Source organism: Cyphellophora europaea (genome assembly GCF_000365145.1).
Source record: "Cyphellophora europaea CBS 101466 unplaced genomic scaffold supercont1.16, whole genome shotgun sequence".
Classification (NCBI taxonomy): domain Eukaryota; kingdom Fungi; phylum Ascomycota; class Eurotiomycetes; order Chaetothyriales; family Cyphellophoraceae; genus Cyphellophora; species Cyphellophora europaea.
The window spans coordinates 1-24945 of NW_008481804.1; the positions used below are offsets into that span (position 1 = coordinate 1).

The following is a 24945-nucleotide window of genomic DNA, read 5'->3' on the forward strand; positions in this document are numbered from 1 at the left end:
CTACCCAAAAACCCTGGGTCGGGTTTTTGGGCGGGGTCAGGGTGGTCCTATTCACCACCCACCACCCATCGGGTAGGGGGCAATTTGTAAGGGCAACCCTATGGGCACCCAATGGGTTGTCCCACCCACTGGGTGCCCACCACCCAGCACCCATTGGGTGAATCTTGGCATTTACATGACCTGCTATGTAATATTAAACACTAGTGGTTTTATTGGTATTGTTACTACCTTTGTTACTCTTGATACAGTCGAGATAGAAGTTATTCTCTTTGTCAACATATCTACATTTATGCGGTAATGCGCTATGTCTATGGACCGATACATCTGAATGTCTCCTCTCTGGAATACTTGTTCTCGTTGCCAGTCTCTGCTTATGTTTACCCTTTCGCGCTACTCCTGTCAGCCTGTCACTTTGTCTCTCTATGTAGACGGCGAGCCAGTTGCATATCCTTTGGCATGATAGTGACCCGATTGGCATAGATAGCTACCAGATTTGTGTCTAGTATAGTTAATAAGTGTTTTGTAGATGAGCAAGGGTAGCTTACCTTCAAACAAGTGTACAAGATAGACCTCTGTAGCTTCTTGTAGAGCAGCTATTACAGAAGCCTGGATCCAATAATCACCCATGGAGTCGTGCATGACCTCTCACACTACCCTAGATATTGCTATACGTGGGATTAACCAGCCTATAGATTTCTGATATCTGTGGATTTCAGCTAATGCAGCAACTATTCTATGTTAGCAATTGTCACCCCTATTATTACTAACTACTTACCTCCTTTACAGAATAGCTTTACTTTAGCCTTAGGGTTAATAGGCTTCTGTTTCTCGGGAGGGCGAAAAGACATATCTCTCGCATTCCACCGAGGCTTTCTGGCCTTCTAAGTCATGCTGGGATATATTGTCTTGCCTTGTGGTTTAGATAGTCACTTACGCGCAGATCAGGCGGCTTACTTACACGCAGATTAGGCAGGTTGCTTCACTACTCTACCATTGCTGTTGCCACCATTATTAGATAGTTGCTTGCACGCAGATTAGGCAGGCTACTTCGCTGCTCTACTATTATTGTTGCCACTATTGTTACGACTATTGTTACAACTATTGGCGTTACTATTAGTGTTGTCATTAATATTGTTGTTAGTATTGTTGTTAGCATCACCATTAGTATTATTATTAGTGTCAGCAGGAAGATCAAAGTTAGGAAAGGCCTGCTATGCTAGATACATAGTGGTGTTCATGCAGTTATTCTAGTCACCTTAAGCATCTCTATAGAAGAATCCTCTCAGTGTCTTCCCAGCAGGAACTAATAGCCTATAAGGTAGCAGTGGTGAGAGAGGAAGCTCATTCTCTAGCTTCTTCTTTTCAGCTAGATCTTTAAGCTTATAATATACAGCCACCTACCTTAGGTTAACTCCCTTCTTTATATTCACCTTATTAATAACGCTATAGCCTCTTGATTTACCCTATATAATGAGGTTAACTATACTGCTTTTAAGGTTGAAATACCAGAAACATTTCTGATTGCTCAACCAATTAGGGCTTAGTAGGCCTTTAGCCTAGATGTTATTAAGAATGTCAATCATGTTCTTGGCTTCCTTATTATTCAGAGAGTATTTAAACAGTGTCTTATTAAATACAAACTTATTTAGGTCTACTTGCGTTTCTCTAGAATTGTTATCCCCCTTGTTACCACTAGGGGCAGGCTTTTTAATATCTAGAAGGGGGTTCTCTATATATTGGGAGGGCTATTCATGCTCCTGGCTAACAGCATAGTTAGATGCCACATCATCATCTTTATCACCTTGGGTAGTGGACTTATCAGCTAACAGAGCTTTATACTATTAGTAGAATGTTAGGAAATCGCCAGAGCATATGTAAAAGAATTCATCACGAATATTCTCACTATCTTTAAATGCATGACCTACAGGTAGTAAGGGTGTCAGGAGCTTAGCCAGCTATCTCATATACAGGGGGCCTTTCAGGTCATCATTTACTTCTCTTATACACTTTAAAAGCTTAGTCCACTTCGCAATTATAGGCTTTAAGACTCTCATTATCTTCAGCCCCACATGCTCCTTATTATCACCACCATTCTCAAGAGACACCTTTTTATACTGGGGACCCTTGAAATATTGTGTTGCTTGATCATCTAGGGGCACAGACTTTTAGTTGTTACCATACTTATTACCACTCTCTTTAGTGTTAGAGGGAGGAGGCTTTAGCTTTATCTTAGAGGGATCCAGGCTAGGCGAATTAGGTTGACTAGAGGGATCCAGGCTAGGCGAATTAGGTGGACTAGATAATAGAGAGTCATTGTTCTTATCCTGTAGGTCTTTATAGAATTGGGTCCATTTACCTTAGCAGTAATTAAAGAAGTACTCACGTATATTATTATAGTCCTTAATCTTCTACCCTCTAGGGATTAGGGGACTTAGAAGGCTCTTAAGAAACTAGTTGTGTGTATAGTTCCTATTATAATATTACTTGTCAAGTCTGTTAAGTTCTTTAACAGCTGAGTCAATCTTATCCCAAGAGTATTTGATGATGTTGTCTAAGAAGTCAGGGTTGTTACCACTATTGTTACACACGTTAAAATCATTATACCAAGGCCCTTTAAAGACCTTGTCTAAGAGATCAGGTAGCTCTAGTGTGTTGTTAGCTCAAGTATCTTTAGCAAGGTAGTAGTTATAGTATTTAGTCCAGTTTCCATCCCAGAATATATAGAAGACCTCATGTTTATCTTCTCCAACAGGGATCTCGTGGCTATTAGGAAGTGCGGGCATTAGAAGGCTGCTTAGAACTGCAGCGCAGTCTTCCTTAGAGGCCTAGTTAACCCCTTAGATCCAACCTTGCAATAAAGTCTGGTTAGGGTTAAAGAACTGGGTCTCTTGGTTGTACCTATTAGTACCACCCTTGTGACTTGTGGCGTACTTCTTATAAAGATCAAAAAACTCGGGTCCAGTAATAAGTATATCCTTGCACGGTATTTAACTATTATATTATACTTCCTCTAAGATGTTATAAAGCAATATAGTGATTATCTTATTATGCTCCAGGTCTAGAGAATTATAACGTGCTTCTTAGTTAACAGATATTAACTGTATAGTGCCATCCAGTTGTAGCTGGATAGTTTCCTTGCGCATAATACTGCCCACACCACTATTAGGATCAGTCAGTAACTATATAGTCTAATTGTGTCTACTAAGTGTTTAACCAGCCATAGTAATGTGGGTTAACAAGAATCTATAATTATTACTACTATTGTTACTCTTGTGACTAGACTCACTAACAATCTTGTTGTAGACTATGTTAGTAATGTCTTTAGTTATTAAATAGGGAGAGTAGGTGTGCTGTAGGGGGTTGTAGATAGGTGGTTAGCAAGGAAGAAGTCAGCGGCAGGTGAGGTGGTGATAATTGCGGTTATAAACAGGCATAAGTTATTATGACAGTGAATAAACAGGCAGAAATTTGTTTTTGTTTGCAGTGATGAAATTAGCGACCATGTTATTAACTTTAATCTAACCTTATTAGCACTTCTAACTTACTACCTATCCCCCTTGTACTCTACAGACTCTTGTTATTAACCCCTTAAGGTAGCAACAAGTGTGGTAATAATTTTAACAAGACAAGATAGCCAACTCACCACCCACACCACCTCACAACTTATTAAGCGCTCCTCTATATATCCTGACACATGAACTACTAACCACCTATAAGCTAACTCACTAAATTAATCTAGAGTCCCTAGATAACATAACCCTACTACTTAAGCAGGAATATGAAGATAAGGACAGTGATATTGTGATAACCAATACACTATTTCCTAATACTCCACAGTAAGCAAAGGGAACCTAATATCAAGTTAATAATTATTACTCACCTTGTTACAGCTGTCCCTAATATACAGGACATCTACTTAGTAGCGGAGCTACGCAGAAGAGAAAAGCCCCTAAGGAGTACTCTTAAAACCCTGAGGCAGTCAAGTCAAGAAAGTGAAGGGCGAATCTTAACCCACAGGAGTGTCTTAATAACAACTTCAAGAGCGCCTCTAAATAGGCCCTCTGGTATACAAGAAAGGCAAGAAAAGCACAAGACAACTGGAAGTAGATGACAGAAGAATAGCAAAAGAGAGAGCTGATTCTTCTTGAGACTAGGAAGAGAGTTAACTAGTAGGTTTTCAGAAGTTATTACCCCTATTGTTATTAACCTAAAATAGTAAGAAGCAATATGTTGCTAAGCTACAATCTACAGCACCTAATAAGATAATTAAGGGGCTAGCATACTTAGCAATACAAGCAATATTGAACCCACTTTTACAGGATTTTAGTGTTACTCTAGCTTAATATAAAGACAGCTAATATACTAAGTTTAACAACAAAGGTATACAAGTGAGTACTAATACAATCAAGCAATTTCTTGCGTTATCTAACAATCCAGCTAAACTTATTAGTCATTTATTAAATTATATCAACAAGTCCTGTACTTTACTTCAGGATCTTATTAAAGATAAGAGTAATGATAATAACATTAATATAGATATAAACAATAGTAATAATAAGTTCACTAATAGCGAAGAGGATCAGGATTCTAACGCCAGTACTAATCCTCAAACTAACACTAATGAGGATGACTTGTAAGATAAGAATAACTAGGACAATAAGGAAGACTAGGAAGATAAGGAAGATTAGGAAGATAAAGACTTTATTCACCAGGATCAAGACATCCAATCCAACAAGATGACTACTAAAGAAGCAAAAGCTATAGTTAAGATTACTACCAAGCTAAAGATGTAAGTTCTAAGTGGGTAACAAACAGGGTAACAACTTACTAATATATTCTAGGCTAACAGTTACTAATGAAGTTACAATCCAGAAAGATATCTATACATAGGTTGTATTCTAAAGACACTAGGCTGAAGTTCTTGCAGAGCTACATAAAAAGATATTAGTAGTTAAGAAGACTAGTCTATTCTTCCTACCAGGCTAGCGCAAGGATCCTTCCACCCCCTTTAATGGTGTGAGCCTGAAGTGGGTTAGAATCTTCTAGGAAGCCTATTATATAAAGAATAGTAAGCATTTCTAATTTAACGCGCTTATCTATAGCTAATATTTAATAGAGCTTAAGGTTTCTAAGCCAGACTCTATACTATAGTCAGGTCCCACATTGTTTTAGACTTACTAGGAGCCTATTAATATCTTTAACTTTATCTACTATAGTGCACTACACTATATACTAGGAGCACTTAGCAAGCATCCTATTAACCTTTAGCTACCTAGGCCCCCTGAGTAGTACAACATGTTTAGTGATGATAACTATAGACAGTAGCAGGGCTTTATTCTAGATCCTTTAGTATCAAGAGCTTGTTAGACTCTAGCTCTTATAAGTATTATCTACAAGTTCCTACCAGCCAATTAGTATCTAGCACTGATTCAAGATAAGGATACTAATAAAGAAGTGCTTAAGTAGTGATAGCCTAGTATAGAGAACTAACTTCTAAGTTTAGGACGCTTAGCACAGGATAGACTATATAGTACTAGAAGGACTTAGTAGTAACAATAGTGGTAATAAAGCCGCCTACTGATGCTAGTCAGGAGTATAGCTTCTATACTAAGCTGGTTTTAATAGGGTTATTAGCTAATCATTACAAGGGAGTGGTAACAAAGGTAGTCCTAATATAGACACAAGTCCATAGTAGTGACACTAGTCTTGTGTAGAGACTTAGACTCTTAGAATATATATTAGCAAGAGACAATATCAAATTAGTAGCAGTAAGAGAATGCAACTCTCATGAGCTCTACTATAATCTGTTATTTAGTTTAGATTTGTCTTCTATGTCTATCTCTAATACTATTATATTTATAATTCTATAATAGTTAAGCATACTACTGAAGAAAGAGCACAAGCCTCCTGGCAGAACAAACAACTGTAGACCTATAAGCAGGAGCCATCTAAAGACTATAACCTGAGTACTAATAATACTATTTCTATAAGCAGTAGATTACTAGAAGATAAAGAGCCTAAGGACAATAAGCTTAAGAGTCTTAGTATAGGTCAATTATTATCTAGAATTAATTGTGTTTAGCTAAAGGATGAGCATCTATTATATTAATAGGTAGAGTATAGCAAGGTCTATAAAAAGGAATGGAACTACTAGTGGGAGTATATAAACTAGAGACTCTAAAACCCCACAGCTATTGTTAACTAGAAAAAATCTGATAATAATCTAAAGGGTATATAAGAGTACTTTATAGGTGTCGCAAAGGCTTCAGATGGAAAACCATATCTAATATGTACACAATGTACTAAACTACTAGTACACCCTGATCCAAAAGGCACTGGCACAAATCATCTAAGGGGACACCTTAGAAGCAAGGCCTGCAAAACCCAATCTAGAATTGCTGGGCACAAGGATATTAAAAGCCTCCTACAATCTAGCCAGAAAGTAGGACTATAGGTGGTAATAAGGGTGATAACAACTTTAACTAACTGAGCACAGGATGGCCTGAGATTTGCGGCTCTTACTGATAATAAGTAGAGTGAGGATACCTACTAGAAACAATAGATAAAGGTGTTAGTATTAATGAACCTGTCCTTCTGGTCTTTAGAACACCCCCAGCTTATACGACTTGTTTAAATAATCTATTAGGCACCCCCTGGGTAGGTGCTAGCAATCCTAAAGCCCCGCTATACTGGTAATACTATTAAGCTCTAGATTACCAAGGATTTACACAATATTATGAAGAAGATTCCACTAGGGGCTAAGATTAGTACTACTGTTAACTGCTAGACAAGTCTAAACTATATTCCCTTTATAGCTATTACTAGATATTTTATTAATAAACACTAGAAGATCCAGCGCGTCCTCCTTAGCTTTAAGCCTCTAACTAGTTCACATACTAGTGTTCATCTTGCTAAAGTTCTTGAACAAGTTTTTAAGATAGCTTAGCTAGATCTTAACCAACTGTTAATAGTTACTATAGACAATATAGGTAACAATAATACTCTTATAAAGGAGATTACAGAGGCAGTCAAGATTTTTCAGAGAGAGTATACCAAGGCACCAGGATCATTATATTTTAGTGTTATATATGTGCCTTGTATAGCACATGTTATTTAACTTAGTATTAAGTGCCTAGTAGATACAATTAAGATATTAGCAAAGAATAACAACATGATTACTAGATAGGAGGATAATAAGTATAATTAAGAGCAGTACACTGATTAAAGTGCAGTACAAGCTAGCGACTATCTAGTAACATTAGTAAAGGTGGGTAATAATAGTGGTAACAATCTTGCTTCTTTATCTAACTAATCTCTTTCTAGCTACAGAATATAGTGATCAAGATTAATACATCTACTTAGCGGCGTGATAATTTCAAAGCACTTTAGCCTATAACTAAGCCACTAATGCTTATCCAGGACATGCAAACATATTGGAATTTAACGCTAGCAATGCTTTAACAAGCTTAGAAGTTATATTATGCAATTAATGCCTACTCTCACCAGCACCCTATTAACAATATTAAGCCACTAATACTAGAAGAGTGGAAATATGTTGACTACTTAATACAACTTCTTAGACCCTTTAGCACAATAACAGATATAATTAGCTTATAGGGTAATAGGCCAACTATTAGTATGGTATTCCTATTATACAACCACCTGTTCACTATACTAGATAACTATAAACAGCTATTAGTAAGGAAGACAACTCCCTAGAAGCACAGACTTATAACTGCAGTACAGAAAGCATAGACCAAGTTAGCCAAGTACTATAGGAAAACTAAAGGTCAAGTTAGGGGTATTTATACAATAGGGATAATCTTACACCCTGCCTTTTAACTCTAACTCTTTCAGAGGGAGAGTTAGGAGAATAAGCTCACAGATAAGGGAGAAACATAGGTGAGTAACAAAGAGGGTAACAATTCTTTCTCTAATATACTGATTTCTTCTAGTCTGAATTTTACAAGAACATGTTTCAGTAGATCTATAAACAGTACAAATATAACCAACAAGTGTCAACTCTAAAGCCAGCCTTCATATCTACCTTTAATATAATGCGCGCTTTATTAGACCATTCTCAATCTCATGCTATAATAACACTGAGCTTAGTCTCTTAAAACAGTCAACAATCTATAGACTTAAGTCCTACACCTTACTCGTCACCTATTCCAGTTAGCAAATCAACTCAGACCCCAAGGACATTTAAAGACCTGGCCTAGAACGCTTTCAAGCCAGCAAATATAGGGACAAGAAGTGAGGTGGAGAGCTATCTCAGGGACAACCAATGTAAGTTAATATAACAATCTATACAGAGGTTCAGGAATCTAATTATATCTAGGGTCTATAATTAATAAAGGGCTGGACTGTGCATTAGAGTTCTAGAGGAAGTACCACTTATACTACCTAGTGTTATCTATAGTGGCTTGAGATTACCTAGCAATACCTGTAGCAGGTATTAATGTTGAGAGACTATTCAATATAGCACAGGATATCACATTATATTAGTGTCATCATCTAAAGGGAAAGACAATCAGAGCTTTAGTGTTTATGCGCTGTCAGACTGAGTTCTAGATGCAGCAAGAACTGGATAAGGTAGACTGACAGCTTAACATAGATCTCAGTGGCTCTAGTGGTAAGTGATTAAATCCTATAATAGGGGTAATAATGGTAGTAATAACTATTAGATAAGCTTGACAACATTATAGATACTAGAGAAGAGAATGTGAGGGATGAAGAAGAAGGCTATATTAGTGATACTAACAAGCAGGTGTTAGCAGGAGCATCAGAGTCTAGAGCAGCTGAATAGGAGTTCACAGATAATGCTCTAGCTCTACAGCAACAATTGAATAACACAGGGTTATGAGAACTAATTACTCTATAGAGAGGCAAAGAAGCAGGATGGTCTAGTATAACAGCAGTGTTTTAATTACACAAGGAAACTGGGATGAGAGAAGACATATGTCTAAAGATGAGCGATGTTAAAGATGTAGAGGGTGTTAATAGACCAATATTACTATGTGCATCAACACTAGAGGAACAAATTAAACAGAACATAGAAAGGCGCACTATACTAACACAAGGGTTAATACAATCCTTGTCAGATAGATTAGTATCTATAGCAGTGAAAAAGAAACAGTAGACTAAGCACAGAGAAGTAACTAAATATAAATATTAACACACATAGAGGTCTTATTTATATATAGTGCTCTGAATTTACAAGGTAACATAAGAGTCCACATGTTAGAGGTAATTCCTAGATCTAATAATAGGCATTTAGTGTGCAGCAATAATAGTATCAGTAGACATAAGCCACTACATATAGTGATAACATTTTCATACACAAAATGATGGTTATATTATAATGTGCGACTATCGCAGGACAAGTTGTTACCACACTTGTTACCACTAAATCATATTAAGATTAAACAGCTTGAAATTTATGGTAACAACATGAGTGCTGTAATGGGCACCCAGTGGGCAGGGCGACCCAATAGGTGATTCGCATATATATACTACTTCAGGTTTAGTCGTAATATCTTGGCGACCCAGTGGGCGCCCACCACCCGACCCCGGGGTTTTAGGGTCGGGGGCAGGGTGCCATATTTGATCACCCCACCCAAACCCGGGTGGTCTACTTTGTCACCCGACCCGACCCAACCCGACCCATTGCGCAGCCTATGCAGGAGCAAGTCTAGAACAAACACTGTCTTCCACGCGAGTCGCGTGGGAGCTTGTGTGCCAAATGTCTTGACCCCTGAGACCTTGGAGCGCCTTGTTGCCTTGTCTGGTCTCGGCAATCGTGACAAACTTATCCGCGGTCTATGAATCGTAATCTATACCACTAAGATACCTTCTCGCTCCTTAGGCCTACAACTTGATTAACAACTACTAGTATCTTGACTCGCCCTCGGGCTCTCTAACAGACGTACCAGTATCTACCAAATATATCTAGACTGCTAGAACGACTCCTTTACTTTTATATTCGCTCGTGCTTGGGTCCACCATGACGCCGTCTACACGCGAGAGGCGGCATTTACACTAATCAACAATTCTAGCGTTCAGCTCCGCGTCCACCGCGACGCCGGCCATCCCGTACAACACCTTCTCCCGCATCTCCTGCACGTGAATCCCCCTGCCATGCATCACCAAGATCCATGTGTGTAGCATCGACTCGCCATTATTCCAGAACCACTGTGCGCCCACCTTCTCCTCGATAAAGCGCTGCACATCCTGCTTCGTCAAAGCGGTCTCGTAGAGCTGCATGACATGGACTGGTGTCAGCTTAAGAACGTCGTTGAGAACGTGGTACTGCTCAATCTCATCACCCCAGCCTTCCATCATCTGCTCCCGATACTCTGATACTGGCTTCATGCGCGCTGCCTGTAGCATCGTTTCGGCCCGAAAATCGTGGAACAGGCTTGAATCCAGGGTCTCAGCGCGAGAGCCGACCGAATACTTGCTTAGAGGCTCGCTTCCTCGGCGCCAGTAGACTTCACCATCAGTCGGGCAGAAATCTGAAGCCATGGTCTCCAGGATCCCGCGGACGTCCTCCATCTCTAGGAGCTCCGGAGAAGACCATGTGCGGAGCAACTGACAGCGCTCAGAGACGACCGACGGGTTCAGACGCATTGTACGACTGGCAGAAGAGTTGTGAAAAGCAACGCTATAAAGCCAGATTCGATAGATGGCGCGGCGTAGTGCATACGCCTCGGCTGGAGTCAGACTTCGGCGAAGGTGGGCTCGTTCGCCATCCCATCGGAGCTGTGGATACATCTCTTCGTACCAGGTGGCCACGCGACCGATTCGTGAAACTTGAACGAGGAGTGCGAATGACAAGACCGGCATTCGCTTGGTATGAACTGGTTGGGCGGAATTGTATGTCAACAGCTGGTGAATGTCTTCGAGCGGCCCCCAAACGCGCTCAGCGATGGCGAACAGGACGGGGATTTTCTGGGAGGTTCGGAGGAGATGATAGTAGCGCCGACAGGTCAGGGATAGGTTGATCGCGGAGGAGATAGAAGTACAATGGCGGAAGATCTGGGACAGCATTAGTACAGCCAATGATGTGGTGGCAGACGGCTCACATTCAGTACCAACTCGGTGGGGAGGTCTTGCAGCGACATCGTTGTCGCTACGGCAGCCACGCGGCCGCGAAAGAGATTGAAATGCTCAAATGTAGGAGAACCACAGCAAAGTTGACTCTGCTGGGTGAGGCCAGAAGACTTAACAAATGACGCCCCCAACGCCAGTGAGGGTATCGAAGGAGAGGGTGTTAGATGTATCGACGGAGCGCATCAACATAGCGCGCGGCAACGAATAAAGGCTCGCCAACGCCATCGCTGTTGATGTCGGAGAAGGCATGGTTCGGCAATGGAAGTAGCACATGCGATGAAGACGGTGACTCAGACGATGATGGTGGAAAGGGATCAGGACGCAGGAGAGTCGCTAGCAGTCGGATCTTGGCGCTGATAATGCAAGGCTGGGCGAGGCTAAGGGGAATTACGCCAGGTGGTACACCAGTACGGGGAGTAGATTTGGGTCTCACTAGTAGTGATCGATAGTATCTAGTTCCGTACGGGCCTTGTTCTCTTGTTCACACAGTAGTCACTGTGACTAGGAGCAGAAAGACCCCCCAGAACCTTTAGTAGCCATCCATCAAGCAAGCGCCTCCGAGGTATTTTCACCGTGATTGAACTTTGGTGAAGCATTTCCATTGGCGCTGTGCACTGCATGCCTTCGGTGGCTTCCGTCCCCAATAACATCATATGGATGTTTCTCTTCATGTTCCTGCCGATAGCTGTCTTCTTCGTACACCGCGTGGCGGTAGAGTGCCGGATGTAAAATTCTCCATGTTCTTCGCAGCTGTACACGCCCGTACTGCGATCATGGGGCGAAGTACCCCAAGTCTGATCGTCTCTCAAGATGGCATAGCGGTAGTTGAGAACTCCGAAGCTCAGTGGGTCACGACTGCCAAAAGGCTGCCGGAATGTGAACCCTTGCTGCGCGGTGCTGTGACCAGGGAACGCGCTGAGCATTCATCGTACGGGTAGGCTGATGATGTGAAAATCCATCACAGCCTCCTCACCTGCAGACCATCGATCGATGGACCTCACCCGGCGAGGATTGTGTCCGAGGCGCAAACACTATCCAAACAACTCACGATCATCCACTGCAGATCGCTTCCTCTTCGATCCGGAATCCAGACCCAAAGCCTTCCGCTTCATCACACGCTCCTCGAGCCCAACTCTCCGGTCGGCATACTTGGCCGACTTCTTGATCAACGCCTCCTTCCGTAGTTGATTTCCGCTCACGAACTGCTTATTCTCGTAGATGACTGGTCCGCCAAAGCTGCCCTCGAGGATGACAATCGGCGTGAGCACCAGCCGTGGCCCGATCTCCAACAGGGTGACATCTGTTCTGCTGCCCTTTGGTAGATCGTCTGCGCTTTCTTTATCCTTGTCCGTCTCTCTTATTTCATAGACACGAATCCAGATCTTTCCGTCAAGACCATAGATTCCGATGATGCGATCAACGAAGGGCTTCATTCCTCTCACGCCCTTGGAGCGTACGCAAAAGACGCCTCGAAGCATCTCGCGGATTAAAGTTTTGTGCTCATGACCTTGCAAACCCTCATCAAAGCTTTTGTCAAAGACCACCACACCTCGACCGCCCTTCAAGCAGTTACCACCGAAACCAAGCTCGGCCATAGTGTGAATATTGGTGACATTGAATTTGATAGTTGGGCCGTTCGGAGCGTGCGACAACCAAAGGTAGAGGTCCTGGGCATGCTTGCGCGCTTCGAGAAAGAAGATGTAGTTACAAGAGTGTAGGTCGGCAAGAGCATTGAGGGCGGAATTGTAGTTGTTATTCGATTTCGTGTCGAGCTTGGTATCTTTGTAGGTGTGGGGAAGGAGGGCGGAGAGGTCGTTCAGGAGGTGACGTTGTCTGGATCGTCAGCTTGGAACGTAGGGAACTCGTTCGACTTACCTGTGTGAGACGCCGCGTGAGGTGAGCATGAGAATTCTGTTGCGCAGCTCGACTGGTAGTTGGGTGAGGGCGGGGGCCTCGTCTGCGGAGGCGTCGCTGGCTTCGCTTCCGGAGGTTTCATGACCGTTGAGCTCGACATCGGAGAGATCAGAACCGGAGTCAGCGCTGTCGCGATTGGCATTGCGGTATGCGGAAGCCATGGTTGTTTGAGCGTGCGGGTGAGGATGCATCCCGGAGATGATCGATGTAAATCGCAACTTTTTTTGACCGGCGCGGAGAAATGTCGCTCCGAAGCGGGACGGCGGATCCGGCGCGACGCGCTTCAAGTTGGCTTCGACGGCGACATTCTCAAGGTATATGAGATCTATTAACGCTATTGTATGCGAACCAATGCCGCTTCAACCTTCTAATGTACAAGGCGGGGCCGCTGTAACCCCATAATTGTCCTCGGTGGACAGCTATGTATCGCGAAAATTATCCACCCCGTGTCTTTATGTCGTCTTCCTAGCCCTCTCAAGTCTTGCCTTCCGCCTCGTAGCGATGTCACCTCTGGCGAGTGTTTTGCTGGCGTTAATCATCTGCGCCACGTTCAGATATTGCTTCAGGAGCATCACGGGCGCGGAAATCACCGCAAGGACCCAAGGGAACGTGCTATCCATCTTGTTTGCTCGCGCGAGCTCCATTGCTGCGGCGCTCCAAGGATTGGGCAGGATGCTGGAGGGTACCTTCGGGGATCCCGGCTGCGCGGAAGCCGCTTCGCCTGTAGGTGCGAACAGAGAGGGTGAGAGGTAGGGCGAGGAGAAGGAGAGGAGATAGAGCGCGATGAAGAAGAGCTCGTTCAAGCCGCATACAAGGAAGAGAACGGTTCGGTTCGTGTAGTAGGTGTGGAGAAGCCAACCCTGTGAGACGTCGACCTTTTTGTGGCTCGAGCTACCGGACTGCGAAAGGTTAGTATGAGAAAGGGCCACCGGGATTGTACGGACCGCGAGAGACGAGTACATATGAATGTAGTGGCTGGAAAGATCGAGACTGATCAGGAGCTGGAACAGCATGCTGTATCGAGGGAAGCCCTGCGCAAGGAAGACTTGAAGACAAACCTAAGAGGTCAGCGGAACGTAGCTTGAGCGTGTGTGTCTCTTACTGTGCAACACCGATCTGTGACCATGTCCAGCACGGCTCCAAAGCTCGAGCTCTGGTCATATTTTCTCGCTGCCCATCCATCTGCCGCATCCAGGAGGCAAGATATCGAGTAGAGTAACGCGCAGGTTCGCGGATGTCTGCGGATGTCAGCAGCGTGCACACTTCGCAGAGAGCAACCAACATACATCGGCATGTACTGAAGGGAAGCAAAGGCTAGGGCGATTCTGACATATCCGATCAAGTTCGGTAGGAAGAGGAACACGTTCTCGGTCTTCTGAAGCGACTCGTCAACCTTCTCAAAGGTATCAGCCATTGTCTGCGAAATGCTGGAGCCTCGCCGCGCTCGTGGTGCTTTAGCTTCGCCGTTGGCCTTCTTTGGAGCCATCTTAGTTATGCGCGTGCAAGGAGGATGCGGAGGTCAAGCGACTGGTTGCTGAGGGTCCTAGCTTGGGGAAAAAATTACTTAAGAGGGATGCGGACCTCACTATCTGATTGTATATCGGTAAGGCTGACAGTGTGAGCCCAAGGCTGATGTTGTTCAGTGTTCCACCAATCCCGACCCCCGCTTTCCGGTGTGACACTCCGACCTCAATTGGGCTATCCAGGAGCTTCTGAAGTCCGATTCGTGTATACAGTGGTCAGGACCTTCACCAGACCCTGTAGTGAACTCAGCGGGTTGGGGCTATCTATATGGTTCCTTGATGCTGCCGGTGTTCGCGGCATGCAACTCCAATTGCGAGTTTGTCTTGTGGAGGCAAAAGACCCCAGGCAAAAACAACAAGTCGTTGGATGGCAGGTCAGTGTCAGCATCAGGGCCACCAGAAAAACGCCAATGGGTCATGTAGTACGTCTCCTCATTGCAGCTGCGTGTGTAGGCCATGCCCGGTTGGAGTCAGACGCAAGTCGAGTCTCGGCTACCGTGCCCCCGCAACTGCCCTGCTCGCTATCTCCGGAATCATGGTGTGCGGGAGCAGAAACACCATCCCAATGCTTCACAAATGCACGTTCTGTCTTTTGCGCTATGGACTCGATCACCTCCTTCCCGGAAGCCAATCGTTCTCGCTCCTTGCTCTCGTTGATCGGGTACATGTTTCACCGCCTTCGTGAGCGAGGATCAGCAGCTTGCTCCCGCTTGAACTCTCGCGACTCTTTTGTCCCGAGACTTCCCATGCCTCCCTCCTGTCGTCGCTCCCAGCCCCCGAGTCTAACACAAAGGCAGGTGCAATTGTCGCCGCTCTGAGATATTTCGGTTGCGAAGCTGACCAGCTTTGCAGCTCCCTCCGACGGGCTTTTGGCCTCCTTTACGATATCGACACATTCCTGATCAGTCACCGACTCGCTAATTCCATCGCTGAAGAGGAGCAGAAAGCTGTACTCGGAGGACGACAAGTCAATGCGGACCTGCAATAGAGAACATGCATCAGTATGAAAACACCTTTAAAGGGACGATCGAGGGGGAAGGAAGGTCTCCTGAAGATTTGGCACTTGTAGCTTCAAGTCCGGAAGAGGAGGAATTCGTGCCAATACCGGTGCGTATCTGTGTGTCAGGGTAACTCACGATTTCAGGCTCGGCGCTGACTCCTATCGCTTTCGAGGCAGCATCGCCAAAGGCTTTTGAATTTGCGAGTCCACTGGTTCGAAGATTGATTAGTTTGAGTTGGCATAGAAGGGGCAAAGGCTCAGCCTAAGATAGGATAGTGTTGAGTCTAGGAGGGATGATCACCTTGTCGTTCTTTCTTCGCCGAAAGAATCTGTGACGAAAGATCCAAAACGACGAAGCCGAGCTGCCTCCAACGGTGAGCTCGGATGGTGAACAGACGTCAAAGGCACAGCGGAGCCATTTGCCGTTCCGCAAAGCAAAATACGCGTGTCGCCGCAATGAGCCACAACGAGCGTGCTGCTGGTGGCCGGAGCCCAAAACGGAACCGGCGATGGCGTTGAGATCAGAGCAACACTGGCAGTACTTCCGCCCTTGAAGCGCTCTCTTGGATCCACGTGGCGCTTGCCGGTCTCGCCGAGGATGTCGGCTTCATTCAGGGGTCGTTCCTGTCGGACAACGTCTCTCTCCTCGCCGCGCTTGGCTGCCTGCGCAGAAACGAAGTCGTAGTCGCACTTGAGGAAGGCGTACATAAGCACCTCTTCGATAGTGGTGGTCTGCGGTGAGTCCTTGAAGATGGAGAAATGCTGAGGCTTGAAACGCCGGAAATAGCCGCCGACGAGAGCCTTCCATGAGTCGACAAGATTCTTCTCGAGTGTGGCAATTGCATCGTTATCCCCATCTTGAGGCAGAGGCTTCTCTTCTGTGGGAGCATCGAAACCATTCCTGGTGTCGATGGCTTGCAATGCCTTTTCGCCCCGTCTTACTGTCTCAGCATCCTCAAGACCAGCCACATGCCCAGTGGCGTTCTGCAAACTCGACTTCAAGCCAAAGTCTAATGCCGACTGCTCAATATATTGGTGTAATTGCTCCCGTAGATATCCACTGCACTCAGCGCCCCCATGCCCGTCAAATACGCCAAAATAAAAGACTTGTGGATCGCCGCTCTCGCCGTCGGCACTGGTGCCTTCCCCGCTCTTGTCCAGGCGTAAAGACCGTGGAGGGCGTTTCGCGAACGCAGGAAGATTTATGACGCCTGCTTGATGGTTGTCCTCTTGGTATGGCCGGCTGCCACGGCTGACGCTCACTCCGTAGTGATGTTTAGCACTTTTAAGAGGAATTCGGACAGTAGTCACGTCTCGACTCGCGGTCGGATGCCGGAGAGCAGCTGGACTTCTTCCATCGGGCTTGTGTGGGGTTGACTCTTTCCGGGGGAACTTGTGGGCCAGACCGGTGGACGAGCGTGAGTCTGGATGCAGACTCGAGCTCGGTAGGTGTGTAACGAAGTCTGCGCGGGTCAGTCATAGGCAAGGCCGCGCGGCGAAACTCACAGTCATGGAATAGTCTTCGATGCGAACGTGGGGTCAGTCGCAACCACGGACATCTTGCGATCAGCACGAGCGGCTCGGTAGAGCTCGCGATGAGCGACATGGCGGCTGATGAAGCTGCAACGCCATGTTAGCTCAGCAGCTCATAGCTGTGGCGTGGGTAAAGCGAAAGCAAATGGCAACCGACACACGGGTAGAAGGAGGTTACGGCTCGGTTCCAATGACGTGAAAGATGCTGTTCGGCTAACGTTCCTTAGCGGATGCGAATGCCAAGATATTTTACTGCCTGATCGCCCTAAACGTGGATATATGCCTAGACATACTTACGTACGGGTGCGGCACAAGCCGCTTCAGAAATGGGCAATGGACCACTCTATTGGTATGGAAGATCTATGAACGTTACAAGCGCCATAGCTGTGCAAATAACTGGACGAGCCAGCTGCAATCGCAGTGCAGTGGCCCACCAACTCGTGTCCTCGCAATGCAACTCGCGATTCTAGATTGCCGTTGATGGAGGTCCCCTTTCCGCTCCCACTGTGCGCAAACATCACAGCTTTGACGCTTCCGCCTCTCTGCTCCCACCGTGTACCTCTGGTCCTCTACCCTGGCACGCCGCGTAGGAGTCAAAGCTCTCGTCGCCGTTGAAATGCCAACCCCGTTCCGCCCCTTGCGATAGATGTGCACAGTCCGAGTTCAAGGTACACTCAAATCCGCCTCCCACGCCTTCTCCACCATTCTTTCTCTCAAACCGCGAAATGCCACATGTGTAGCACTTGAAATCATCGTCGTCCAAATCATCCGGCGTCTGACCGGTCAACGCTCTCCCACTTGCAATAATCTGCGCCGCATGCCCGCATATTAGTACCGTAACATCCATCTCATCTTCTGCATCCACCGACCGGACCACCAAATCCAACGCCTCCTTCACCCGCTCATGCAGTTGCACGATCCTCTCACCCTTCCGCTCCGGCACCAGCACACTCGCATATCCCTCATCAACCCACGGGAACCAGCCCTCTTTGAGCCTCGCCGCCGTGGCTGGCACCGGCTGATCAAACCAAGCCTTCCCGAACCACTCGCCTAGACCGCGCTCGCCCCGCACTTTGATCTTCTTTTCGTCTGGTAGCTCCGCGTTGAGGCCTTCGATCGTTGGCCGCAGCGTTTCTAAGCAGCGATAGAATAGGCTCGAGTACACTCTTAGCTGTCCTTCGCGTGCCAGTGGCAGCAACTCCTTCGAAAGGTAGGTCCCCGTCTCTTCAGCTTGCCGAACGCCGTGGGATGCGAGGGGCGGATCCGCGGGGAGACGCGTGGGGTACGGGTGTGTGGAGGTGTATTTGCCGGTGGAGGGGTCAAGGGTCCAGGCCAGGCGGTGGCCGTGTCGGAGGAGAAGAACGGTAGTCACTGGCATGGCGGATTGATGAGGACGCGTTATTGTGGTGCTTTCATGCTGGAAATGCTGGCGTAAAGAACGGAGGGTATCAGGTGGAAAATGAATAGCGACCACGCACTTGGCCGCAGCCGAGGTACTACCGTAGGCAGCGGATCCTTGGCATTTTTTAGTGCGGCATTCCAGGCATAGGTATATATCTCTCTAAGATGCCCGATAGCTTGAGATCATGCCGCTTCATGATGTTTATGAGCTGACTATCTATGGCTTTCTCTCACAAACAGTCCGCCTACCACCCGCCGCCTCAACTCCAGCAGCATCAGCGCCCCAATTGCATAGGCCACACCCGTATAAACCTGAGGCCAAAGGAAGGGCCGTCCAGACTCCGGCTGCCTGATTTCCAAAGCGATAGCTTGTGCAACTGTCGCATGTCAATCTCCAAAGACGACCACTGCGCCGCGTGTTACTTACAAAGTGAAGGCATCGACACCGTTAGCCACTGCAGACACAGCAGCGAGGCCAGCTGATTGAGAGGCACGACTTCGGCACATATAGGGGCAATTGTGGCCCAGAAGACTCCACACGTGGCGCCATAGATCAATGCGAGGACGATCAAAGGTGCGTACGTCGTAACAGGAATCCAGAATGCAAAGGCCAGTAGACTGTTGACGGCAGTGATGGCGCCGGCAGTGGTAATGCGGCCAAATCGATCTGATATAATTCCGATCAGAGGGCGACCGAGGCCTGTACCCGTATTGAGTATGGCGATCACGTTGCCGCCTTGTTTCTGCGTGTAGCCCAGCGAGACGGCGAAGGCGGAAAATGAATAAATGACAGTCATATAGCCCAGAGTGGTGCAAGCCGTGTATCCACAGAGCAGTAAGACCTAGGTCGTCAGCATTGCGCAAGTAAAGCTTCCTCGTATACATACGTTAGTCTGCCGGATCAAATTGGTGTCAAAAGGACGAATATCTGGTTGGACGTGGGTGTTTCTGTCGCGAATCAAGCAGCAGCTGATGAACAGCATCACGAAGGAGGTTATCCCTGTAATTCTGAGGGCCCAAGCAAGTGAGAGGTTTTCAATCATCGGAATCGTCGCCACAGCGTACACGACGCCGACTATGCCTGAGCCCGAGCTTGCGATGCCTTGAGCAAGGCTCCTTTTCTTCAAGAACCTGAGATATCCTCTATCAGTGGGGTTTCAGCATCAATCAGAGGCGCATACCATTGTGGAAGGATGGGAGCAGCAGGCAGCCAGATCAATCCAGCGCCGATGCCAATGAGGGCACCTTGTGAGAGCAGAAGCTGGTAATATAGTGTGCTCCACGACGCGCATAACCAGCCAGCCAACCAAAGGAAACAGCCGGCGATCATTGGCGCATGTGTACCGAAGCCTGCATCCTGTCAACACCTATTCCGATTTGCGGCTGGAGTTGAGCTACTGCAGGACGGACATACGTTTGATCAGGATGTTCACAACTGGTGCACCTGTGTTCTGTCAGTCTTGGGCAACAAATGTAGGGAGGTTCGCGGCCAGGCGAGCGCTGGCTCCAGCCGTCTTCCCGAGTATCATAAGAGTCAACACGTACAAAGCATCGCGGCGCAGAAGTTAACACCACCGATGAATGAATATGCAAGAGGGTTTCCTCCATACCCACCGTGGTCGATGTAGTAGGAAAGATACCTAAGGCTCAGATTAGCGGTTGCCTCCACATCAATAGGTCTGCCTCACACGCCATAACTGGCCAGATTGCCCCATGTTGCGCCATTGATCAATGTGAAGGATATACAGCAGATCCATCCGTAACCCCTAGAAGACATGAGTTAACTTTGTTCTGACCAAGTCGGATCTCAATAGAGATGGAAGGTTCTATGAGCCACATAGCTCGGAAACAGACCGAACGATCTATAAATCAGGCACTCTGGCACCGTTCCCGAGCTCGAAGAACATCTCTATGTCTTCTGTATGAGGAGTTCTAACACTCCTTGGATCTGAGACAACTTACTGCTCAGCAGTCAGTACAGTGTCAAAAAGGTCAAGCCGTTAGGGTATGTGAGAGACCGATAGGTCATATAGGAAGTCAATCAACCTCCAACTACCCAGAGACAAGTTTGCTGAGAGCTCTTACCCCGTCTGGTGGCGTCGAGTCCTCCGTCACAGTAGCGACAGCGGCGTCGGCGTCGAATGGCACGTCATCCTTGGTCTTCTCAACGTCCGAGCTCGGCATTGAGGCGGGTGCGCGAATCTGGTCGTCGAGGGAGTCAGCGCAAGGAGTGCGAACTTTGCTAACATTGCGCTCTGGTTGGGCCCATCACGCCTTTTGTCAAAAAGCGCCGGAGCTCGTTGAAAAAGCCCGTCATGATCGCTGGTGGATATCGAGTGTTAGTAGTGCAGTGGACTTCCCCGCTCCAAATTGACGAGAGAGCCGGGAAAAAAATTGGAGAAGCTCAATGGAGTGGAAGATAATCCGAAAGCTTATTGAGAGCCGCATTATTCCTTGAAATATAGTAAAATACCAGCTCGTGGGAATTGATCACTCAGTGCATAGCGCAACACTTACTTCGGCCACCAGGCATTGATCAGCCACAAAGAAATGAACAAAACAGTTACTTTCCCGTGCAACTTTCTGTCTTCTGACACTTCGGGCAAGTTCTTCCGGATAGCCTCCGGCATAGATCCCCAGACGGGCTGGGCCATGTTCTTCTCTGGGTCCCATCCTTCATCAACTTGCTTCGGCGCAATCGAGTCCACAATAATACCTGTCGCCTTCGCGGCTGCTTTGCATGCCCAGAGAAAGACGGCAGTGAGCATGCACACCTCCGTCCAGAACCTCCAACTACCTTTCGTACTGCGCTCGGACCAGCGGCTGTCAATAATGCCAAGGTGTAGAATGCCGTGAGTATCGGCTGCAAGCCAGATGTGGTATTGAAGAACGAATGTCTCTAGGGAATGCCGACCAAACCATGCGAAGAAGCGGCTGTAGTGGCTCCTAAGGACCGAAGTCCCGTTCCGAAGAACGACGAATCCGATGATCGGAATTGGCGACAAGTAAGGATGATAACGATTGAACATCTGCTTATCACCCAGGAAGCTCGCAAAGGTAAAGTACCCGAGCAGAGCACAGCTGGCAGCTATCCAGAGGTACTGCTTTGCCCGAAGTTGGTGGAGGTGCAAGAATTCAAATTGCGAACGTCTCTCTGCGGCAACTGCCACGACAAAGGCGAACAGCATACCAACATAGGGCGCATAGAAGTCCAGACTGATCCGAAAGCTGTATTCTTTGAAGTCGAGCGTGATCATTCCAACATGGAAGAGAAGGGCGAAGAAACCATCAACCAACCAAACCGTTGACAACAAGCCGAAGATTGACATTGAGCAGACCAAAGCGACGGCCGCGATGGACAGCCTTACACCTTCTGGAGGAGTTCGCGGGATAGTGGCCCAAGTCACAACGAACCAGACTGAAGCCAGCAGGGGAAAGTAGTAGAGCTGGTAGAAGGTCCCCATGATGAACGAGAGTGTGCAGCTCAGCAGGTTGATGCGGACTAGAACGGCGGTGAGCCTGCGTAAGGAGAAGTCGCCTGTTCGAATGAAATAGCTCGTGTGACCAAAACCCGTCAAAAAGAGATAGGAAGCGACCATCAATCGAATAAGCCGATAGACCCATAGAGTTTGAGACATGCCGAAAAAGTGGTAGAGCAAGATCACAACCTGCATCCATCCTTTCCATTCCTCGGTTTGCTGTCGCGGAAGAATCGTGTCGGCCCAGGTTTGGCCGTCGTCCTCATGGCAGCGCACGATTGTGAGCAGCCCGCACACGAGAGCAATGTAGCAGAATGCGATGAAGAGGTGCTCATCAATGAGCTTAGTGGCCTTCTCAAACAGTGTGGTTCGATCGGCGAACAGGCAATAGCAGACTGTCAAGGATATCATCCCTACAGCCCCAATGAGCGAGGAAGAGCCTCGGTTCATCATCAAGCAGATGATGGCGAGTAGCGCAGCCACAGTAACTGCAAGCATCTGACCAAATGAAAAATCCATGGATCGGGAACAACAGCTATGGTCATACGCTCTGGGACAAAGTCGAGCCGTCAACACCTCAAGCTGCATTGTGGAGATGATTCGTTTATGATGAAGACCATCCTCCTCGTAAGCCGAGGGTTGATCACGGATGGCTGGCAGGGTAGCCAACATCATATCGACATGATGCTCGGCGGACAAATTGTACAGTAGCTGGTTCATTCTGGTGATACGCTTCGGAGTCAGCATCGACGATCGCTCGTGGTTCAGAAAAGGCTGGTAGGGAGGAATGATCGGCATGAAGATTGGTCTGGCTTCAGTCTCTCTGAGACCGTTCCGGCTTCTCACTAGGCGGCGAATGTCGGCCTCAAAATCCTTCTCGTAACTATCGTTCAGATATCTGGCGTGCCACATGCCCGATCCAACCACGACGGAAGAGGGAGAGCGCCACTGGTCAATATGCGCATGAGGTGCTGATTTGGTGTTTCTAAACCCGACAAGATGCGTGTAATTCAAGTAAGGATCCCAGATGAAGTCGATTGATTCACCTTCGACGGTAAATGATAGGTTGGAGTGCACGGGAGCATCTTCATGAAGACCAGGAAGCCTCCATCGCGCCTCAAGTTCGGTGAAAAGCTCGCGAGCGGAAGAGTCGCCGATCAAATATGTATCTTGAAAGCAGGTCTGAATAGGGTGGGGGTTGACTTTGTAATTTGGTTTCATGCAGCCAGCCGGATGCCATTCGAGATGTGGAGAGCCGGTCGAGAGATCGTGGGACCAGCGACCATGTTCAAGAAGTGACTTGCATCGAGAGAGATCGTTGTCTGACAGGCATCAGCGGGGCAAAATCGGACTGGTAATCTTCTTACCATGGTAACGCTTGAAGAGCAGACAAATGAGGGTCAGGCCGACAATGAATATGAGCATGCCATTCAAACGGCCATTGCTGAGAGCCATGTTATTGACGGCATCATCAAGTCAATGACTGAGTTGAGTGACTGAAGTTGACGATGATAGATGTCAAGGGCAATCAATGAATGCACAGACCCAAAGGGGTTGTCTAACCTTTGTGCCCGGACGCGTGTTGACGCGTGGCTCTGTCGAGAAAATGCAGGCAGTCAGGATCTCGGCAAAACCCCTGCTCCAGGTCCGATCGCAAGGCAACGGACGCCTAGTTTTCTCCCCCTCTTGCACGTGTTTTCGGCACTGTTTCAGATTTCTGCAATGCTCTTTAGCGAATCTCTGGATCGCCCATCCAGTCTGCCAATTGAATACCCACAGCTGCGCTCCCTTCCATGGCATCCAAACGCTTCTTGCCTTTCCTCCGAAGCGGCACTTTGTGCTCTCGCAGAACCGTTTCATCCCTTGCGAACACCTGAAATCCCCTAACGTGCGTATCTTTGCCGTTCTGATGATTTTCGCAGATCCGCACCTGCACGACCATAGCCTTCAATACATCTCCCGACTTTGCTGCGTCCCACTCTCCCATTGCCTCATCGTCCTCTGCAGTATCATAGTAGCGCTTCTCCCTGCCTCCAACACCGGTCAGATCCACATCAATCCAACCCTTGACGCTTTCCACCATGCTCCTGACCTCACCCGTCACCGGATCGGTCTCCTCCGTCATCACCCATTCTCCGAACTCAACCAACGCGCCCTCGCTCATGCCCGCGTAGAACTTCATCTTTGTAGGCGTGTAGCTCTCATCCAGCTCAAAATCCAAATACACGCGCATCTTGACAATGCCGACCAACTTGAAGAAGTGCAACGTCAGTGTGTGCGGCTGCGGCCCATCGCTCTGCCAGAAATGGTTTGTATCTGGAGAACGAAGCTGAGGAAGCGCGCAACCCGGTTTGGCGGAAGATAGTGTCCAGGTGGCGAGGCTAGAGATGTCACGTAGGCCGAGAAGCTCTTTCGCATCTTCGGCTTCTTGGTGAATGGATGAGAGGTAAGACTGTTCGGCAGGCTCACCGACTTCGGAAGGGGCACTGAGGGCATGGGTAGAGGCTTGGGATCCTTCGGCTAGGTCGCCATTGGGTGCAGGTGTGGCTTGGTTGCGCGGTCTGCGCGACGCGTTGTTTTGCTCGGGCACGATCGATTCATTGGGGTTGTGGGCGGGTTGCTGCGTCGTCAAGAAAGGAGCGTGAGGTGGTGTATCGAGCATGAACGGAGGGATCGTAGCCGTGATGGCATTGTGTCCAGGACGCGTAGGTGTAGTGGTGGGTTGCTCGTCCGTAGGCAGCGGGCCGCGTCGCGGTGCTCGAGGCATCTTGGATCTGAGACCAGAAACTACTGATCTGTCATCCGAAATCAAGTAATTCGTATCCTCGAGCCATGGCTTGCGGTACTTCAGCAAGCCATGATGGGAAGCTCAACGAGTGTTGAAGGCGTTGCGTTGGTGCAAGGTGGGAAAAGCAAATGTCACCCCGCGGACCCGAGATACGAGCGGGATCTCCCAAACAGCCACCCACCATCCAGCTAC

At 47.4% G+C, this 24945-nt stretch overlaps 8 protein-coding genes across 8 annotated transcripts; all 8 read right to left on the reverse strand.

Annotated features, from left to right (window-relative positions):
• Positions 1 to 407: 407 nt before the first annotated feature.
• HMPREF1541_10958 (histone H3) lies at positions 408 to 639 on the reverse strand (the record flags this gene model as incomplete). Its single annotated transcript, XM_008715627.1, has 2 exons — positions 408 to 499; positions 546 to 639. The coding sequence occupies 2 exons, from the start codon at positions 637 to 639 to the stop codon at positions 408 to 410; spliced, it is 186 nt and encodes a 61-aa protein (XP_008713849.1).
• A 9402-nt stretch (positions 640 to 10041) lies between these two features.
• Positions 10042 to 11126, reverse strand: HMPREF1541_10959 (uncharacterized protein; the record flags this gene model as incomplete). Its single annotated transcript, XM_008715628.1, has 2 exons — positions 10042 to 11040; positions 11088 to 11126. 2 exons carry the CDS (start codon positions 11124 to 11126, stop codon positions 10042 to 10044), a joined length of 1038 nt encoding a protein of 345 aa, XP_008713850.1.
• A 1020-nt stretch (positions 11127 to 12146) lies between these two features.
• Positions 12147 to 13190, reverse strand: HMPREF1541_10960 (uncharacterized protein; the record flags this gene model as incomplete). Its single annotated transcript, XM_008715629.1, has 2 exons — positions 12147 to 12948; positions 12991 to 13190. The coding sequence occupies 2 exons, from the start codon at positions 13188 to 13190 to the stop codon at positions 12147 to 12149; spliced, it is 1002 nt and encodes a 333-aa protein (XP_008713851.1).
• Positions 13191 to 13481: 291 nt separating this feature from the next.
• HMPREF1541_10961 (uncharacterized protein) lies at positions 13482 to 14515 on the reverse strand (the record flags this gene model as incomplete). Its single annotated transcript, XM_008715630.1, has 4 exons — positions 13482 to 13928; positions 13974 to 14087; positions 14132 to 14267; positions 14316 to 14515. The coding sequence occupies 4 exons, from the start codon at positions 14513 to 14515 to the stop codon at positions 13482 to 13484; spliced, it is 897 nt and encodes a 298-aa protein (XP_008713852.1).
• Positions 14516 to 15222: 707 nt separating this feature from the next.
• Positions 15223 to 17158, reverse strand: HMPREF1541_10962 (uncharacterized protein; the record flags this gene model as incomplete). The annotated part of the gene is made up of 4 exons (XM_008715631.1): positions 15223 to 15531; positions 15689 to 15761; positions 15854 to 17015; positions 17059 to 17158. 4 exons carry the CDS (start codon positions 17156 to 17158, stop codon positions 15223 to 15225), a joined length of 1644 nt encoding a protein of 547 aa, XP_008713853.1.
• Positions 17159 to 17602: 444 nt separating this feature from the next.
• HMPREF1541_10963 (uncharacterized protein) lies at positions 17603 to 18463 on the reverse strand (the record flags this gene model as incomplete). Its single annotated transcript, XM_008715632.1, has 1 exon — positions 17603 to 18463. One exon carries the CDS (start codon positions 18461 to 18463, stop codon positions 17603 to 17605), a length of 861 nt encoding a protein of 286 aa, XP_008713854.1.
• Positions 18464 to 18699: 236 nt separating this feature from the next.
• Positions 18700 to 23420, reverse strand: HMPREF1541_10964 (uncharacterized protein; the record flags this gene model as incomplete). Its single annotated transcript, XM_008715633.1, has 9 exons — positions 18700 to 18863; positions 18914 to 19328; positions 19374 to 19617; positions 19668 to 19836; positions 19901 to 19930; positions 20032 to 20126; positions 20175 to 20252; positions 21004 to 23287; positions 23333 to 23420. The coding sequence occupies 9 exons, from the start codon at positions 23418 to 23420 to the stop codon at positions 18700 to 18702; spliced, it is 3567 nt and encodes a 1188-aa protein (XP_008713855.1).
• Positions 23421 to 23694: 274 nt separating this feature from the next.
• On the reverse strand, positions 23695 to 24732 carry HMPREF1541_10965 (uncharacterized protein; the record flags this gene model as incomplete). The annotated part of the gene is made up of 1 exon (XM_008715634.1): positions 23695 to 24732. One exon carries the CDS (start codon positions 24730 to 24732, stop codon positions 23695 to 23697), a length of 1038 nt encoding a protein of 345 aa, XP_008713856.1.
• Between the last annotated feature and the right edge of the window lie 213 nt (positions 24733 to 24945).